This window comes from Arxiozyma heterogenica (genome assembly GCF_036370985.1).
Source record: "Arxiozyma heterogenica strain weizmannii chromosome Unknown scaffold_26, whole genome shotgun sequence".
Lineage (NCBI taxonomy): Eukaryota > Fungi > Ascomycota > Saccharomycetes > Saccharomycetales > Saccharomycetaceae > Arxiozyma > Arxiozyma heterogenica.
Window position 1 is genome coordinate 197,679 of NW_027042679.1, and position 20,104 is coordinate 217,782.

The 20,104-nt window shown below is 30.2% G+C and overlaps 8 protein-coding genes and 1 non-coding gene across 9 annotated transcripts; 6 read left to right on the plus strand and 3 right to left on the minus strand.

Annotated features, from left to right (window-relative positions):
- Nucleotides 1-325: 325 nt before the first annotated feature.
- PAP1 (polynucleotide adenylyltransferase PAP1) lies at nucleotides 326-2,092 on the plus strand (the record flags this gene model as incomplete). The annotated part of the gene is made up of 1 exon (XM_064859580.1): nucleotides 326-2,092. One exon carries the CDS (start codon nucleotides 326-328, stop codon nucleotides 2,090-2,092), a length of 1,767 nt encoding a protein of 588 aa, XP_064713536.1.
- A 601-nt stretch (nucleotides 2,093-2,693) lies between these two features.
- OSH6 (oxysterol-binding protein OSH6) lies at nucleotides 2,694-4,106 on the plus strand (the record flags this gene model as incomplete). Its single annotated transcript, XM_064859581.1, has 1 exon — nucleotides 2,694-4,106. The coding sequence occupies one exon, from the start codon at nucleotides 2,694-2,696 to the stop codon at nucleotides 4,104-4,106; it is 1,413 nt and encodes a 470-aa protein (XP_064713537.1).
- A 259-nt stretch (nucleotides 4,107-4,365) lies between these two features.
- ECM9 (Ecm9p) lies at nucleotides 4,366-5,553 on the minus strand (the record flags this gene model as incomplete). Its single annotated transcript, XM_064859582.1, has 1 exon — nucleotides 4,366-5,553. One exon carries the CDS (start codon nucleotides 5,551-5,553, stop codon nucleotides 4,366-4,368), a length of 1,188 nt encoding a protein of 395 aa, XP_064713538.1.
- Nucleotides 5,554-6,519: 966 nt separating this feature from the next.
- Nucleotides 6,520-8,043, minus strand: PWA37_003043 (uncharacterized protein; the record flags this gene model as incomplete). Its single annotated transcript, XM_064859583.1, has 1 exon — nucleotides 6,520-8,043. One exon carries the CDS (start codon nucleotides 8,041-8,043, stop codon nucleotides 6,520-6,522), a length of 1,524 nt encoding a protein of 507 aa, XP_064713539.1.
- A 606-nt stretch (nucleotides 8,044-8,649) lies between these two features.
- MRPL13 (mitochondrial 54S ribosomal protein mL50 MRPL13) lies at nucleotides 8,650-9,411 on the minus strand (the record flags this gene model as incomplete). The annotated part of the gene is made up of 1 exon (XM_064859584.1): nucleotides 8,650-9,411. The coding sequence occupies one exon, from the start codon at nucleotides 9,409-9,411 to the stop codon at nucleotides 8,650-8,652; it is 762 nt and encodes a 253-aa protein (XP_064713540.1).
- Nucleotides 9,412-9,953: 542 nt separating this feature from the next.
- Nucleotides 9,954-10,619, plus strand: MEH1 (Meh1p; the record flags this gene model as incomplete). Its single annotated transcript, XM_064859585.1, has 1 exon — nucleotides 9,954-10,619. One exon carries the CDS (start codon nucleotides 9,954-9,956, stop codon nucleotides 10,617-10,619), a length of 666 nt encoding a protein of 221 aa, XP_064713541.1.
- Nucleotides 10,620-11,027: 408 nt separating this feature from the next.
- On the plus strand, nucleotides 11,028-12,890 carry RSC4 (Rsc4p; the record flags this gene model as incomplete). Its single annotated transcript, XM_064859586.1, has 1 exon — nucleotides 11,028-12,890. The coding sequence occupies one exon, from the start codon at nucleotides 11,028-11,030 to the stop codon at nucleotides 12,888-12,890; it is 1,863 nt and encodes a 620-aa protein (XP_064713542.1).
- Nucleotides 12,891-14,855: 1,965 nt separating this feature from the next.
- Nucleotides 14,856-14,929, plus strand: PWA37_003047. Its single transcript has one exon. It is a non-coding gene; the product is annotated as a tRNA-Asn (tRNA).
- A 1,687-nt stretch (nucleotides 14,930-16,616) lies between these two features.
- On the plus strand, nucleotides 16,617-20,102 carry PRP22 (DEAH-box ATP-dependent RNA helicase PRP22; the record flags this gene model as incomplete). The annotated part of the gene is made up of 1 exon (XM_064859587.1): nucleotides 16,617-20,102. One exon carries the CDS (start codon nucleotides 16,617-16,619, stop codon nucleotides 20,100-20,102), a length of 3,486 nt encoding a protein of 1,161 aa, XP_064713543.1.
- Between the last annotated feature and the right edge of the window lie 2 nt (nucleotides 20,103-20,104).

Consider the following 20,104-nt stretch of genomic DNA (forward strand, 5'->3'; position numbering starts at 1 on the left):
AACACACCTGAAGAAAATACTAAAAAATATATAATTTTTTTCTTTACAAGACCTAAAAGGATAATTTATGTAGATCCTAGTTTCGCAGACAAATAAAGAAAGATAGATAGAAAGAAAGAAAGAACTAAAGGACTATTGATCACTATTCATAAGTCATAAAGAAAGGTAAGACATGATTAAGTGTCAACTGGGTGTTCATCAACAATACCGATATAAATAAAAAAAATTATTGGTCATATCTTTTTTTTTTAGTCTTTTTTTCTTTTTACTGTTATTTCTAGATATTACTAATTGATTAAAAACAACCAACGATAAAGGAAGAGTGATGAATTATCAAAAAGTGTATGGTATCACAGGTCCAGTCTCCACAGTAGGTCCAACAGCAGCAGAAAATAAGCTGAATGACCAACTAATAGCAGAATTAAAAAATGAAAATTCTTTTGAAAGCCCAGAAGAAACACAAAAACGTGTTGAGACTTTGAAACTATTACAAACTTTAACTGAAAAATTTGTTTACACTGTCTCAAGAAATAAAAATATGTCCGATGGTATGTCGAAGGATGCAGGAGGTAAAATTTTCACATATGGTTCATATCGTCTTGGTGTTCATGGCCCAGGTAGTGATATAGATACTTTGGTGGTTGTACCAAAGCATGTGACGAGAGATGATTTTTTCACTGTGATGGATTCTATTTTACGTGAAAGGCCAGAATTAGAAGAGATCGCTCCTGTACCTGATGCATTTGTCCCTATTCTTAAATTGAAATTTAATGGCATATCAATTGATTTGATCTGTGCTAAATTGGATATACCACAAGTACCAATATCTTTGACCTTAAAGGATAACAATCTATTGAGAAATCTTGATGAAAAGGATCTTAGGGCATTGAATGGTACTCGTGTCACAGATGAAATCCTAGAATTGGTGCCCAAACCAAGTGTGTTTAAGATTGCATTAAGAGCAATAAAACTATGGGCTCAAAGAAGAGCAATCTATGCTAATATTTTCGGTTTCCCAGGTGGTGTCGCATGGGCCATGTTAGTGGCAAGAATCTGTCAGTTGTATCCTAATGCGTGCAGTGCAGTGATATTAAACAGATTCTTTAAGATTTATTCAGACTGGAAATGGCCACAACCTGTTCTTTTAAAACCAATTGAAGATGGCCCCTTGCAAGTCCGTGTTTGGAATCCCAAGATATATGCACAAGATAGATCGCATAGGATGCCTGTTATAACGCCTGCATATCCGTCTATGTGTGCGACACATAATATCACTGAATCTACTAAGAAAATTATTTTAGAGGAATTTAGAAGGGGGGTTCAAGTCACTAACGATATATTTTCCAATAAATTACATTGGAAAGATCTTTTTATTAAGCATAGATTTTTCCAGCAATATAAATATTATCTAACTATAACAGCAATGACTAATTCTAATGATGATGAACATCATTTGAAATGGAGTGGTCTTATCGAATCTAAAGTTAGGTTGTTGGTACTTAAGTTGGAACAATTACCTGGTATTAAGTTGGTCCATCCCTTCATTAAACCGATTGAAACGTTATATACCATGTCCAATTCAGAGTCTGCTTCCAGTTCAAAGGCCGATTCAAGTTCTATGTTTAAAGAGATTATTGATAAATATGGTACACATTTAATGGAATCATATTTAGACAAAAAATATGTGAAAATAACAGATGATAACAAAGATCAATATACCAATGTTAATAAAATTTTTATTACTACAATGTATATTGGGTTTGAAGTAGATGAAGAGGTGTTGAAACCTATTGGGGTGCAAAATAACGAAGTGGTCAATGGTAAGAATAATAACGATAAAAAGAAATATAAAGTTGATATCCATGTGCCATGTACAGAATTTTATAATTTATGTCACAATTTTAACGAAGAATACAATGATACTGAAAAATTCCAGCTGATTATTAGATATGTTAAGGGAATAGAATTACTAGATAATGTATTTGAAGAAGGTGAAAGCCGTGTAACAAAGAAGAGAAAGATGGATTTGTCTAAAGATTTAAGTAACAACAAGACGTTGAAAAAGTCAAGAAAACAAACAATAGAAGCATGATAATGTTTATATATACATATATATATATATTACAGACTGTAGATAATATTATAATATTATGGCATGTGTACATTTACAATATAGCCAAGTTGATCCAAACAATTGTAGTTCCTCTACTTCATTCATTTACTTATTTATTTAACCTCGTTTCGGGTTTGTTTCGTATTTCCGATAAGCGAGAACAAAAAAGAAAAAGTAAAAAACCAAAATGAAGCCAAAAAAAAAAAAATTAAGAACGAACTAAAAGCACAGATGGATTAGGAACTTTTTAAAGGCAAATAGAAAAAGACTACAATATTCCTTCCGATATAATAATTGCATAAAACACTCCTTCCATATAGTCATGTCCATACTAGCCTGTTTTAAGTACTTGTGAGAGTGTAGGTGTTTTAATTTTTTATACAGCTAGCCCTTTATTGCTACACGTTTCTCAAATTTATCTTTTGTTATTCATTTGTTTGTTTGGTTAGTTGTTGTTACTATTGCTGTTATTGTTTTTTTATAATCTTTTCTTTTTTTTTTTTGATTGCTATTTGATTGTTTGGTCTACTAGGGTTCGATCACATATATCTATATATTCAAATTAAAATCCAGTGACATTATGTCATCTTTATCTAAATTGGTTAGTAAACCTTTGTCAACAACTCGTGAGTCATCATCTAATAAAGTAACCGATATCTCTAAATCATCTTCCACAAATTTAAATACAAAATCTGATTCGGCTTCTAATATTAGTCGTACCATGGGGACTACCGTGGAAAATATAACAGAAAAGCAAGAGGAAGAAATAAACACAGATGATATTGATGAAAATGATGATGCTGGTCAGAGTATTTTACTCAATATCATCTCCCAATTAAGACCCGGTTCAGATTTATCTCGAATTACCTTACCAACTTTTATTTTAGAGAAAAAGTCCATGTTAGAACGTATCACAAATCAATTGCAATTCCCAGATATCTTATTAGATGCACATAATGGACCAGATCCTTTATCTAGATTTTTTCAGATCGTGAAATGGTATATGTCTGGGTGGCATATTGCTCCAAAGGCTGTTAAGAAACCGTTAAATCCAATCTTGGGTGAATATTTCACTGCATATTGGGATTTACCAAATAAACAACAGGCATTTTATATCGCTGAACAAACAAGTCATCATCCACCTGAATCTGCATACTTTTATATGATCCCAGAGTCTCATATTCGGGTGGATGGTGTGGTTATTCCTAAATCTAGATTCCTAGGAAATTCATCTGCTGCTATGATGGAAGGGTTGACGGTGGTAACTTTTTTGGACATTATTGATGAGACTACAGGAAAACCAGAAAAATACACTTTGACACAGCCAAATATGTATGCTAGAGGTATTCTTTTCGGTAAGATGAGATTCGAATTGGGTGATCATATGATTATAAAGTCTTCTAAATATGAAGCAAATATTGAATTCAAAACAAAGGGATTTATTGGCGGTACCTATGATGCCGTTCAGGGGACAATTCGTGAGATCAATGGAAAATCCTTATATGAAATCACAGGGAAATGGAATGATGTTATGTATTATAAAGATTTACGTAATAAATTAAGCTCAAAGAATCAAATCCTTTTTGACACACATACTTGTCATCCAGTTAGACCAAAAGTACGTCCTTTAGAAGAACAAGGACAATATGAGTCTAGAAGATTATGGAAAAAAGTGACAGATGCACTAGCTAAACGTGATCATAAAGTAGCTACTGAAGAAAAATTCCAGATTGAAGATTATCAAAGAAGATTGGCTAAGAAACGAGTAGAAGACGGTGTTGAGTGGTATCCTAAATTATTTAGAAAAGTTAAACCAGGTTCAGATTTGGATTATTATATATATAAAAATATCCCAGATGGTGTAGATAATGTGGAAGAACAAATTAAAAGTATCTTAGAGATTGCACCAATCTTGCCGGGACAAAAATTCACACAAAGATTTTCTATACCAGCCTACAAGAAACATGAATTACAAAATCAATCAAAATCATAAGACTTAAAAAAATTTAAAAAATAAAGAAAGTTGATGAGGTAGACTAAATATTATAATTCAGTGGACTCCTTATTTTTTTGCGTGTGTGCTTTGTGTCTCTGTTATACTCTTTTCATTTTTTTATCATAGTATATTAATTCATGACTTGTACATCTGTATACCTGTATGTATAATATATTTAGGAAAGTTTATGCATTTGACATACTGTTGTATGTTACAATATATATATATATTTTCTTGAGATACTTTGATTTATATACTACTTATGATTAATCAAATTGTTTAAAAACACTTTTTTGTATCCTAAATGAAGCAATGTTTCTTTCATTATAAAATCGTTATTAAGATCACTATTATTATCCTTAGGTAAAGAAACAATTGGAATGAAGTTGTGTAACAATTGGATTTGTCCGTTTTTCGATTCAAAGGTTTTGATACTTTTTGTCCACTTGTCTATAAGTTCAAGTCGCAAATTATTAAGTTCAACATTATAAACTTTTAAGATTCGTAATAAACAAAGATATGGAGGCCACATTTTAATTTCACATTTGGAGATATAAGAGATCAATTCCTGAGTCAATGAAATAAGGTTCGGCTGAAAACATACTACATTCCTTGTTGATAATTGCTCTAAAATTGGTAAATGTTTAGCTAATCTGTCAAAATCAGTTCTATGATGGTTGTTTCTTAACTTATGTTGGCAAACCATGTAACTTAAGCAATCCCAAGAAGAGGAATCCGAAATATTTTGCAAACAATAAAGTTTGATATCATTGAAGTAAGCCTGTTTCAATGTCAAACTATTTAAATTATCAAATATCCATTTTGCAGTGTTCCAGCAGTAATAATTTGCAAAATGTTGTTTACCTGATTGAATAAATATTTTTGAATTGAATATTAATTTTTCAATATTTTTGTTGTAATGCTGATTATGTATATGTTGCCACAAAATAAACAGTTTCCTGTACCATATGTAAAGGGATGATGATTTATTGATCTTATTTAAAGAGCAGGTAAGTAGTCGTTGAATAATAAAAGTTTCTTTTAATAAAAATTCAAACTTTTCGTCCTCATATTTTATATTATTCCAAATTATGAAAAAGACATCACTATGTAGATTAAAATTAGTTTTGTTTTCTGCTGTGGTTAATAATAATCCTACAGTAACATTGTAAAAATCTATATAATTAACTTTTGTAGTATTCCCAACAATTGTGTTAAAATTCAAGTCAGGTAAATATTTTTCTATAAACTTATGATTTTCTTTAAAAATGGAGATTAAAGTTGATTTATAACAAATTACTTCTATTTGATTACCCTCTTGAAACACTTCAAAGTTTTTTCCATCGCTATTAATTTGGGGAATTATAACGAGTTTAAAGGAGTCATAGAAGAATGGTTGAGATAGAATAGTCACTAACTCTTTACTAAAGTTACATTCATACATTTCATATATTACTTTATCCAATAATGAAACATTTTAAATGTTTATCCTCTTATTTGGATTTTCAATGGTTAAACATATCTCTGAACTAGTTGAGAAAGGGCTTTTTATCTTCTTCTGAATATAAGAAAGTGGAAGATCCCTAAGCTTGTCTTTGCTTCATTATTAAACATCAAGTCCAGTATTGGACTTTATTTCGTTCTATTTTTTTTTTCACTTTTGTAAAAGGCTGTTTTTAAAATGTAGAAAATGCTATTATTTTATTATAGCAGATGATGATTAAGTGACGCAAATTAAAAGAAAGTCCGACAAAGTAATTATATAAAGAATTATTTAGAAAGCAGATGTGTGATAAGAAGATACACATATCTTAGGAATATGAGAAACAAATGGTTTTTTTAAATCAGAAGGTGTTGTTTTAAAAGCAAAAAAGAAACAGAAAAGTTAAAACAAATAAAATATAAAATTAAATAACTAAATAATTGGTTTGATAGATAGAAAGTAAGAATAGTGGAGTAGGAATGATGAAAACTAAAACCAATAATAGATTTTAATCCACACCTAAATTAACAATAATTTCATCAAAATGTGCGTTTCTTAAGTTTGTTTCTTTTTTTTTTGTTAGCTGTTGTAATATTAGCGTTTTTACCCTTTGTTAAATTTACAAGATGTTTATTATTCATCTCAGGAATCAAAAGTGCTAAACTAATAAGAAGAAATGATGAGACAGATATTGTTATCGCTGTTTTTGCAAAAGATTTTTCAAAAGGTAATGTTCTTGAAGCACCAGAATTTTTGATTATTTCCAGTTCGGTAACCTGTGGTGTAACAATACTGATTAATGTAAATGTCTTATTGTTAAAAGATGTAGGACTAATTAAACTAGTAGTTAAATTTACACAAGAACTGGACTCAGTTGTGAAATCACGTTTATTTAATGTTGTACTCTTATCTGTTTGGAATAACATTCTACCAATTCTTTTTTTTCTTAGTAGCACCATTCTTTTCTATAGTAAAAGTTTTGGTAATTTTTTTAATTGAAGTTTTTGTTTTAGTCACTTTACACTTCCTCTTAGTAATAACTTTGGTTTTGGTTAAAAACTTAGTTGCAGTTACAATATGTTTTTTTGTTTTTTCTGTCAAAGTACTCACACCTGTTGTAGTCGTTGTGACAGTAATTATTTTTTCCGACAGTTTTGTTTCAGTAGTAGTACTCGTTACAATAGTTTTTGGAACTGTAATTGTCTTGGAACTTTCTACAATCATTGTATCAGTGACAGTGATAGTTGCATATTTATACTTGAATTTTGTGCTGAGTTTAATATCAGTTGCAGTTAGTGTGACAATTCTGAATTTTGCTTCAGTCTTAGTCTTCCATTTCTCAACATATTCAGTGTTTTGTTTAGTTTTAACGTCAGTTTTCCATTCAATTGTTTTTTCTAATTTTGTTTCAGTGAGTGTTTTAGGTTTATATTTGATTACATGGTCCGTCTTTGTGACAATTTCATGTTTGGTTTCAGTTTCAGTAATCAATCCCTTTGTTAAAATTAAAGTCTTTGTAGTTGTTGTTGGTATTAAAACAGATATTAATTCAGTTTTAACCTTACATTGGGTGTCAGTGATTGCATTATTCTTGCCTTTTATTTTCGTGTTTTTCTTGGGGTTTTTATTACCCATTTTTAACCAACCAGGAAAATATAACTGAGTATTATGATTGTTTTTTTTATTAATCATTGCTTCATTCTCCAAATTTTCATCTAGTAAATTGTTTTTCAAATCTTCTAAATTTAAAGAGTCTTTATTATCATTTTCGTCAACATCATCCTCAACATCCTCATAGACTTTATTATTATCTTTATTATCATCTTTATTACTATTTCTACCAAGTTTTTTACCAGTATCAATCCATGAATTCAATAAATGTCGGATTAATTTTTTTTGTTCAAAGGGTAAGAAATTTCTAAAAGTTGTGCCAGAATAATCATCTGTTAAGTATTGTAACTGATTGTTTTGTTTTAAAGTGTTCTCATACTTATCAAAGATATTTTCTCTGATATCATCAGTAATCACATTGTAATTATTTTTTGTAGAGTGTGTCGAATCTTTAATTGCATCTTGCAAAGAGATAGTTTGCTTTCCACTACAGATATTTTGAAGACAATGGTTGTTACTTAAAGTATCTATGACACACTTAACACATTCACAGTTAGACTCATCTTCAAAAGTGGATGGGTTTACAATGACACAAAAGGAACAAAGTTGCGATGTTTCATTGAAATTAGAGAGGACACAATTTTGTAAGTATTCAAAGTTATCCTGTAAACACTGAGAATCAATGATATCAGCTATAGGATAATTTAGAATTGAATTTGGACATAATTGCTGAGAGTTGTTTTCTAAAGAATTCAACTTAGGAGTATCTTTAATGGCTTTACCCTTGACAAGTAAAAGAAAATATGGTAAGCTGGATAAAACACTGGTTGATAAATACATTTATAAAAAAAAAAAAGTTCCTTGGGGAAGTTAGATAGATGGATGGATAGATATTATTTTGTCAGTGGAGAAGAAAAGAAAGTTATTATTAACTATTACGGAGAAAAAAAAATTGAGAAGTAATATTTTATAACTGAAGTAAAATATTTGTGTATGGAATTATTTTATACATGGTTGAGAATATCAATAGGAGATAAAACTAATAATATTTTAAAATTTTGTGATTCAATTTGGGGAATTTGTGACACTTTTTTCAGAATGGGGAAAAGTAAATAAACAATTACTTAAATAGGTAATACAAATGGTGTAGTACAACATGTCACATAATATTATGCATATATGTCTGTATGTATGTATGTGTGTGTGTATTTGAAGAGTTATATACAAGATGGAATTAAATTTATATACCATATACTTCATGTAAGCGTGTGATGTGTGATGTGTGGTTAATCAAAAAATATGAAAGCTGGTCTAATTAAACATAGTTTATGGTTCATATCAAGAAAAAAGGGATCTGAGACTTCTTATTATTGTTTGATAGATGGGTTGATTGTAATTTATTCATTTAATGTATATATTCATATAAATTTTTTTTCTTTTTTCAATTTATTCTTGTGATCTTAATCTTTGAATTTCATCCCTTGCTTCTCTTTTCTTTAAATTCTCGACTTCTTGAAGAATACTATTGAATTTTTCTTTTTGAACCTTTGAACTAATTCTTTCAACAACACGAATATTTGGTTGAGTGAAACTTTTTTGAGTCAAGTATATAGCATTTGGTTCTTTTTCATTAAATTGAAGTAATTTCCCAGATATGATATTCTCCAAATAATAATCTTTAAATTCCATTGGAGTTCTTAAGATAGTTAATTCATAATCAGAGATTGGATAGCCGGATTTAGCCTGTAATCTTTTCACAAACTTAAATTTGATATTTAAATCAGGGAACGGATCGTTAATATTGAAATTTTCGCCTAAAATTTCCTTACACGATAGATTAATGACATGATCTAAATCTTCAGGCGTCTTAACTTTCTGATTGGTAAGCCAGTTGTTCCAAGGTATATCATTCGTTAAATCTATCTCTTCCTCTTTTCTTCTACCGATGATATTTTCAGGTGTCAGATCTAATTTCAGTATTTTAGAGGATGATGATTCGTTCGTGGTGTCTTCAATACTTTTGCCAGATTCAATATCTTGAATAATTTCTTTTGTCTTTCTAACTCTAGCTTCCTCCTTCTTTCTGGATCGGAACCAAGACATGAAGCTTTCTCTTTTGTTTATAGTAGAAAAGTTTCTCACAAAGAGTTGTCTTTGATAGACATGAGTTTGAGAAAATACAAGTTTCTGTACATGTAAAAGTTTCATTTTTTGTGTAATATGTGTATAGATAGATGGATATAAAAAATGGGATAAAGAATATGCAATGGGAGGAGAAAAGAGAGAAACCGTTTTTTTATTTTTTTCTGTTCTATTATTACTATGGGGTAAGGATAAATTGAGTCTAGCAATGCTGAGCAAGACTATATGACAAGTTGTATGAATTAAGAGGGATAGCTTTTCTTTCGAGGAATTTCCTTATAGACAGGTTTTTTATTTTTTTTTTTATTTTTTATTTTTTATTTTTTAATTTTTATTTTGCCAATTGCTTAATTTTTCAATTTTCCTCTTTGACTAACAAAAGTTTCCCTGCAAATATTGGAGTAGAATAACGTATAAGTGGGATGATAAGAGTTACTATTGTATGGTGTGATAAGAGTTGTGTTGGGGCATGCATGGATTTGTATTACAGCAGTTTCTTGCTGATCAGAGAGTGTGCTGAAGTTTGCAGTTTATTTAAAGCGTAACAACGAGAACACATTAACATATATATTTATATTTATATTTATATTTATACTGGTCGTTTGAATATGGGTGTTATGTTTAGTAGTCCCAATAATTTATGTTGTTGTGGGTTTGCATGGGGTTCTTCATCCAGCGATCCAGATGAAGAAGCATTGTTAAGAAACCAACCATATGGGTACGGTACGACAAGTAATGGTGCCAATGGGCCGTATGATGCGGTTCAAGAACAATTAAAAGAGCATGAAAGACGGCTACAAGCTAGAGACCAGGAACTGCGTGGAATTGTAGCTAGTACCAATGACAAGTTAATAGATATATCTATGATTAGTAATAGCGGGATAGTGGTCCAAAAGAGTGATCTATATACAGAAGATATGGATGAAGAAGAGAATGACGATGATAATAGTGATGATGATAATGAAGAAGATGACAATGACAATGACAATGACAGCAACAACGGTGGTGATGACCCAAATACTACAAATCTAATCGTACAAGAACACCAAGGGGTAGGATCCGATACTGCTGATAATTCAAGTAATAACAATTGTAATAGTAAATTAGAGGTTAGTACAGAAAGTGATACAGTGCCAAATTTTACCATTTTGACTGAAGAAGAAGTGACGCCAGAGATGAAACAAACTTTAACAGAGATCCATGAGATCATAATGGACCGAATAATAAAACAAATCGCAATAGAAGCGCCTCAGGACCTAATAGTCGCCTTTTGATAACTGTTGATCACAACCAGATAGAGAAGACCATCCACAAAGGAATAGAGTTAAGGTTGTCGCAGACATGCTCGTATGTTATATATACGTCCGTTGGCATATTGTTGGCTTGCTGTTGGTCATTAGAGACGAGTTCATGTGGTGGTGTGTGGGTGGACTGATTTTTTTTTCTTTATCCTTTTCTTTTTCTTTTGGTTTTGGAAGATGCAGTGGTAAAGTGAAATGGGAAGAGTGAAAAATGAGGACAGAAAGAAAGATTGATAAACTCTGAAGAGGTTATTAAGGTAGGGATGCGATATATGTGCACTGTTCTATTCTATTTGAAAGTATTCATAAACGGTAATATTATATTGCAGAAAAGAAAGAGGGATATAAAATAAAGACCTTTTTGATACTTATAACGCTAATATGCCTCCAAAGAAATCGCGTAACACTAACAATGCTAATGGTACAGCAGATTCTAATGAAGAATCAGGTCGTCGTGAGACACCCAAATATGTAGCAGGTAAGAATCCTAGACGTCAAGATTTTGTTCCTGTTATCTATGACAAACCCTTAAAACCAGATTCAGAATTATATAGAGATCTCAATTGGAACATACCAGAATTTAATCGGTTTATATCTTTTACTATAGACAATCTAATTGACTTATATAGACCTATCTTTAAAGATTTCATTAAATTACCTAGTAGAAAATTTCATCCGCAATACTATTACAAAGTGGATCAACCTATGTCTTTGAAAGAGATAAAATCAAGGAATTATGAGTATAATGGAGGTTGTAGGGATTTTTTATTGGACCTTGAATTGTTAGCAAAAAACTGTAACTCCTTCAACGAGGAAGACAGTTTAATAGTCAAGAATAGTTATCAAGTGGTTAATTATGTCAAATATGAAGTCATAAAGGGGAAAAACTTTAAAAGAAATTACTTAATAAATAAAGATGTTAAACAACGACTATTGAAACAAATTAATAAACTAATTGATTCTACTGAGAGAGAAATAATTAAGGACATGAACCATGGGGATAGGTCTGGCAGAAATTTTAAACCAAGTGAACCATTCTTAGAGTATGTTGATAGAGAAGAATTGGCAGAATATTATGAGGTTGTTCATAGACCAATGGCCCTAAATGAAGTCGTCAGAAATCTGGAATCCGATAAATATACCACCATATATGATTGTATCATTGACGTTTTGTTGATATTTGATAATGCACAAGTCTTTAATGATGCGGATTCACCTATCTATGAGAGTTCAAAATTATTATTGAAGTATTTTGATTACCTTTTAAATCATATTTTTTTCCCTGAATTACAAGATTCTAAAGAACGTGGCGAAATTACTCTTGAATATAATAAAATAAATTATATTGCATCAGGCAATAGTAATAGTAGTAATAATATCAATAACATCCACTCTAATATTGTTACTGGGTTTGGTGGTAATATAAATTTAATAAATGGTGGCCTAATTAATAAAGATACAGATACCTCTGGTGGCTTGGCACATTTTTTGGGATTACCATTCTCTAATGAGGCTGATGATTATGATCTCAATCATTTAGAAGGACTTGGTAATGGTTACACAAAAACTTTGTTATCTGCGAATGGAGATTATCTGTTGGGTCCTAATTTTAGAATCAATAGTAGAGACAATAATAAAATGGAATCAAATAAAAGACAGAAACTTGATATGAGTGAGGAAAAACCAGAGGTATTAAAATTTAATATTTTGAAATCTTTGCAAAAGACTTTTGTCTCTAAAGATCATGAAATTTTGAAGGAACCCTTTGAATTAATCAAACAAATTTCTATTTCTTCTTCAATGGATGCATATCAACAAGCAGTCTATCCTGCACCAAATTCAAGACCACCATATGCACAAAATTGGTTAGATTACACGTTTGATATGAAAAAATTAAATAAACATGAAAATATGTATACATTATCTGTTCAACCAAATCAAACATCTTTACTTATGGATGTCTCTTTGAATATTTCGAATTTGAATAATTCCTTAATAGTAAATAATACAGAAGTTCCATCTATTAAACCTGCAACATCATCACCATCACAGCAACAGCAACAACCTCAAGCCCAATCTATTGATAATGCTCAAACTTTAAATCAAAACTCAAAAGATAATGATGAAGATAAATCAGAAAGATATAGTCTAAGTTTAGTTGAAGGTACAAATAAAATACAATTTAAGACTAGTACTCAAGTTACAACTGAAATTTTTATAGTTTGGATTAACGTGTTACCATAAAAGTAATATATAGATATAAATAGTATACAGTGGTATGTTTCACATAAGTGATAAAGATATAAATAGTTGTTTTATCAAGGATTATGTTTTCAAGAAAATACGTTTTAAATAATTCTTTGTATTTTCTTATTAACTATATTAAAGTTTAGAATATTGTAATGATTTTCTAACGAAATGAGGAATAGATATGGATGGTCGGCAAACCAAAATGTGATTATTTTTTTTGTGTGGCATACTAAACATTATAGTTTAACAGTTTGCTAATAAAAATGGTAATAGTTCAAAATACCCCCATTAAGGTGAAATTTTTTTCACTCTAATGGGTGTAAAATATGTTAAATAAGAAGTATCTTATTTTGATTAAGTTGAAATTCTGAAACTATTGAAAAAGTTTTTTTTTGAAAAGATGTCGTTGTTTAACACTAAAGACATGAAGAGGGAAATAGTTTCAACAATATAGAAAAATATTTAAGATAAATCCATCTGATTAAAATTTTTTTCATTTAATATTATAAAGAAAACAGCTAGTGAACATAATTGAACAGTTAGAGGTATTTTAATATGTTGATGGTAAATTTAGTGAGATAATAATTGAGAACTATTCAACAGAAACTATCATTAGATAAAAATAGTTGAATATGAACATATAAAAATTATGTGTAAGTAAATACATGACAAATGGTAAAACATTCGTTTCATAATATAACTTTGAAAGAAGGGTTAGTGAAAGAAAAGAGAATACACATTTCCTAGCTTTTTTTTCATAGATAATTTTTAATTGTATTATTTACTTATGTCTTATATATTCCTTTATGAAATTCCTTTTGTGTCTTAGAAAAAAGGAAAAAAGTTCGGAGATTTCCATCAATTTATACTCTACATATGATTATATTTTGAAATCATAGTTATGGCTTGTAATTCCATCAATACTTTAAATGCATTATTTTATAGGAAATTATTACTTGCATATTTGAATAATTCTTTGAACACTTTATTTCAATACAATATATGAAAACTTTTCAGGATTGTATTTTCAGCATGGTGGTCAAGAACTTTTTTTTATTCGCTCTTTTTCATGAACTGCATATTTTTGGGACGACGTCATGAGCTATAATCCTTATATGATATTTTATAATATGATCTTAGGTAACTGATTAGTATGTGATAATGTAAGTGTTTTTGGTTTTATCTTGTTGACGCAAGGCTTCGGAATCAAAAATTCTAGTAGAATTCATTTTAAACTAATATAATAAGATAATGTAACTTACAATAGGATATTGGTGGTATTATAAGTTTTATTATTATTTATAGTAGGAAATTAGTGGTACTATAAATTGTTATTGTATTGTTTGATCCTTTTCTTTCTACATAAGTAATATACAAGATACGATATTATACAGTATACTCATTTTATCTTCGAATCTTCTTTAATATAAATTTTCATAACTTTTAATCACTTAGTACGATGAATTTAGATTATCAAACATAACTCTAATCATATTTCAACATATCTTTAGTAGTATGTTATTTGTTGATGATAGAGATTTTGAGAATAAAATTGTGTTTTTGTTTATTTTTCAAATAGTAGTTTGTCATTGAAGAATAATTGACATTTTGTAAAAATATTTAACAACAGTTGAAAAACAAAAATTTCACAGAAACCATATAAAAGGACAACGTTTTCCGGAGATAAAAGATCATCTTCCACAACCGTTTCTTGTAAATAAATTATATATTATATATAAACATAAATAGAACAACAAGCAAGTACAATAAGTAACTTCAAATAAATATATTAGCTCGATATAAGCCGCTCGATATATAAGACTGTTTTAGTAATTATATTATCGCCTATAGTTGATTACTGTCTCGATTATTTGAATAACTGTTAATATTATTTACACTTCCCTGAAATACACAAAGAATCTGGCCATCTCATATTACACCAGCAAGCAGACAGTGCAAGACTCCATGGCCAAGCTGGTTAAGGCGTGCGACTGTTAATCGCAAGATCGTGAGTTCAATCCTCACTGGGGTCGTTTGTTCTTTGGATTTTTTGTTTTTTCAATATTTTGATATCGCAGCATACGAAAGTGATGATTTCCTTGTCTTTGGAATATTTGAACAGCAAACCACTATATAAAAGAAAGAGGTCTCTTATTCTAGAACGTAAGACCATGGCGATTTATTCTTGGTTGTTATCCTCCACATATGATGCTCTTATTCATGTTATATGGTTGGCCACCATTTTGACGCTCACCTCAATATACGATATGTGATTTATACACTTTGTATATCCAACCGAACCAAAAACAATTCATCTTATTTTATATCCATAGAGAGTAGTTCCTCTTGTAGGCGATTCTCATGTATCATAATGACCCTCGAAATTGTTATTTTGAAAAAATCTCTCATACTTGACAAAAAAAAAAACAAACCTGTTCTTGCTTTTATTATAAAAGCTATGTGTTCTAGAGTAAGGTTAACTGTTGTATTTAAAATAAGCTCTAAACGGTTAGAAATTAAAATGTATAGTCTACACTCAAGAGTCCATTGCAAAATATGTTTTTTCTTCCTCTGATTAATGTGATGACTACGAATAATCATTCTTCAAGCGTTATAATCCATTTTTAAAAATCTTAACAATTCAATAATTCTTCTTTTACCAGATAAGACCATATAAGAAATGTATCCATGTCATACTACTGAGGGTCGAGTTTTCTTGCTTTATAATCAATTATTTCTACTAACAGAAATAATTAAGTATTGACTCCTTAGTCCTTGAAGAATCTATTTATGCAACATGGAATAAATATCAAATTGAAGACAATGAAAATAGCTAAAAACGAAAAAAAAAGATTGACAATATTATAAACTATTTTCTCTCATTTATTATAACCACCAGATTTTGTGCCAATAACAACAACAAAAAAAAAATAAATCTGTATCACTTATTATGGACCATTATGAATTATGTTAATAATATACTATTAAACATTAAACAGTCACAATAAGTAATGTGGTTCTTAAACAATGACAAAATGAAAAAAACAGAATTCATCATAACACGAAAAAGGGATAAAAGCAAAGAAAAAATCATATACATTTCATTACATTTTTGTATAACCATCCACTTAAACATTTTGCATGATTAATTGTCATACTTTGTAAAAAAAAAATAGAGTCGGACTAAGAAATACTTAATATATCATTTTAAATTCTTTTTTTTTTTTTTTTTTTACGTTCTATTATTAGACTAAATGATACATCTGTCCATGGTTATCAGTTATATGAAAAGTGGAATGATGTAAATATCACGAAACTTTCATATAAATAAAGTAAATTAAACATTCTCAACGTAATTTAGTGATGTGTGCACTATCTACCACCATCCTATAGTTATTACCAAGCTGAACACACGTATATATCTACCTTCCCATCCATAGAAATACCTGTGTCTGTCTTAGTAAATACTTACAATGTTTGGCTCTTCCACATTATTACAATATTAAATTACTGTCTCTTTTTAAAAAGCAACTCTAACACATTTTTTTAAAAAAAAAGAAAAAAAAAAAAAAAGAATAACCTATTTCGAACTTTTCTTTATTCAAGTTTGCCAAGCAGGATATAAACAGTTAATAACAGTCTACTACGTTCCAAAGAATACACTGTGTCTTAATAACACAACAGAGAAAACCTTCCCTTAGTCAAACATCGTATTATTACATGAATGATATTATAAAAAATATTAAGGAACTATTAGGAACCGATGAAGATATAGATTTAAATAATGTTATAGATATCCGAAAAGAATGTTCCTCCTTTCAACAATTTAGAAAAAAAATCAACATTTCTCAACTATCAATAGCACCAGATAAAATAAATAAACTATTTATTCTAATTTCTCTGCTAGTAAAAAACGAGATATATGAAACTAGTGATATATCTTGGCAGAAAAAAATTCAAGGTATTGTAAAGAGAGAATTAAAATTACAGGATAACGAAGACATAGTTAATGTAACAGATTTTATTATAGACATTTTGAACAAAACTAATGATGAAGCACATTTTAAGAATGAAATGATTAGAATGGAAAGTGGGCTAGCAGATTCTACATTATCAAGCATTTATTCGTTGTATTTGAAAGGAAAGAACTTACCTGCTATTTCTAATGATAACAAAGTCACACAACTAGCTTCTACTGATAAAATCAAGTTAGAAGAAGAGAAAAGTACCAGTTTGGACTTACCAAATGAACCAGTTCAATGGGAGGATCTTTCAGATGTGAGTGATCTGTTTGGAGGTAATAGTTCTAAAGCAAATGAGATAAGTATAGACGATCAAGCCACTTTATACCATATATATGTAGGAATTATCACAAAAGTAACAAAATTTGGTTGTTTTGTTCGTATCTTAAATGTCAAGAAACATCATTGTGAAGGGTTAGTTCATGTTTCTGAAATACCTCACACAGAGAGGGCAAACAATCCAATTAATCGGTTTCATAAGAACCAACAAATCTATGTACAAGTAGTGAAAATCCATCCTAATGGCAAAATATCTCTCTCAATGAAAAATCTAGATCAGACTACCGGTAAGATTATTTCTCCATGTACCAATATTCTGGAAGAAGAGAGAGGAAGAAAACGAGAAAGAGAAAATAATACAAATTCGGAAAAGAAATTTGCTATTACTAAGAGGAAACTAACATCCCCAGAAAGGTGGGAAATTCGCCAATTAATTGCCAGTGGTACTGTGTCTAGTGAAGAATATCCTGAACTTAATACAACTGCTAAAGATGGTGATACTGTTAATAATACTTCTGATACAGATGCTAATGATAAATATTTAGATGTTGAACTCAATTTGAACGACAAACCTGCATTTTTGAAACATGAAAAGTCATTAAGTATGAAAAAATTTGACATGTCCAAAATTGTCAAAGTACCAAAGAGTTCAATGAATAGAGCAGCAATGAATGGTTCGAAGACAATGAAGGAGCACAGAGAAGAAAAAATTCAAAAAAGAAAGAATATTGAACAGTTAATAAGGGAAAAAAGAAATTTAAATGATCCCACAAAGAATCCTCAACAGATTAAACAAGAAATAGAAGACCTTAAGAAACAATTGGTTGTTACTTCATGGGAAAAAAAGAGACAAAAAGAAAAAGTACGTTTCGGCAAACCCACCTCACTCCCAATCAGTGATCAAAGAAAGAATCTTCCAGTGTTTACTATGAGAAATGAGTTGATTAAAGCTATCAAAGATAATCAATTCTTGGTGATCGTGGGTGAGACAGGTTCTGGTAAAACCACGCAAATAACACAATACTTGGATGAAGAAAGGTTCAGTAACAGCGGAATGATCGGATGTACACAGCCGCGTAGAGTTGCTGCTATCTCCGTTGCTAAAAGAGTTGCTGAAGAAATGAATTGTAAACTTGGCGAAGAAGTTGGTTATTCAATTCGTTTCGAAGAACGAACCTCACACAGAACGAGAATAAAATATATGACAGATGGTATGCTACAAAGAGAGGCATTATTGGATCCATTAATGTCAAAATATTCCGTTATAATGTTAGATGAAGCACACGAAAGAACTGTCGCTACTGATATTCTATTTGCCCTTCTCAAAAAGGCTGCAATGAAAAGACCCGAATTAAAAGTTATTATCACTTCTGCAACATTAAATTCTTCCAAATTCTCTAAGTATTTCAACGATTGTCCAATTATTAATATCCCTGGTAAGACATTCCCAGTCGAGGTCCTTTATTCACAGAGTCCACAGATGGATTATATTGAAGCAGCATTGGAATGTGTATTAAATATTCATATAAATGAGGGACCAGGTGATATTCTTGTATTTTTGACAGGTCAAGAGGAAATCGACTCTTGTTGTGAAATACTTTATGAAAGAGTCAAAACTTTGGGTGATGCTATGGACGAATTATTAATTTTACCTGTATATTCTGCTTTGCCTAGTGAAATACAATCTAAAATATTTGAACCGACTCCAGAAGGAAGTCGTAAAGTAATATTTGCTACGAATATTGCAGAAACATCAATTACTATTGATGGTATTTATTACGTTGTAGATCCAGGGTTTGCCAAGATCAATACATATAATCCTAAAACAGGTATGGAACAATTGATTATATGCCCGATTTCTCAAGCACAAGCAAATCAAAGAAAAGGAAGGGCCGGTAGAACAGGACCAGGTAAATGTTATAGACTTTATACTGAATCAGCTTTTTATAATGAAATGCTACCAAACAGTGTCCCTGAAATACAAAGACAGAACTTGTCTAACACAATTTTAATGCTAAAAGCTATGGGAATTAATGATTTATTGAATTTTGATTTTATGGACCCTCCTCCAAGAAGTTTAATGGTATATGCTCTGAACGAATTATTCAATCTTGACGCACTAGATACTGATGGATACATAACTAAGCTAGGGCAACGGATGTCTCAGTTTCCAATGGACCCCACATTATCAAGATCTCTATTAGCATCCGTAACTAATGGATGCTCGGAGGAGATAATAACTATTATTTCTATGTTGTCAATTCAGAATGTATTTTTTAGACCAAAAAATAAACAACAAATAGCAGATAGTAGGAAAGCAAGATTCCATCATCCCTATGGAGATCACTTAACTTTATTAAATGTCTATACCCAGTGGGATTTAGCTGGTCGTTCAGATCAATTTTGTGAGATAAACTTTCTTCATGCCAGGCATTTAAAAAGAGCAAGAGATATCAAGATCCAAATAACCGATATATTTAGAAAGAATAATATACCAATAACAAAATGTTATGGTGACCCTGATTTAATAAGAAAAACATTATTGACAGGCTTTTTTATGAATGCTGCTAAAAGGGATTCTACTGTGGGATATAAAACTATATTGGGTAATACCATTGTAGGTATTCATCCCTCAAGTGCCTTATGTGGAAGAGATTATGACTATGTTATGTACCATAGTTTAATTTTAACAAGTCGTGAATACATGTCTCATGTGACTTGTATCAACCCAGAATGGCTTGTCGAATGTGCTCCGCATTTCTATAAAGTTACAGATGCCAACAGCAGATCAAGAAAGAAGGCAAGGATTATGCCATTACACAATAGATTCTCCAAAGATCAAAATTCATGGAGATTAAGTTCCATTAGACAATCAAGAGAAAAGGCATTGGGTATTAAAAGATAACA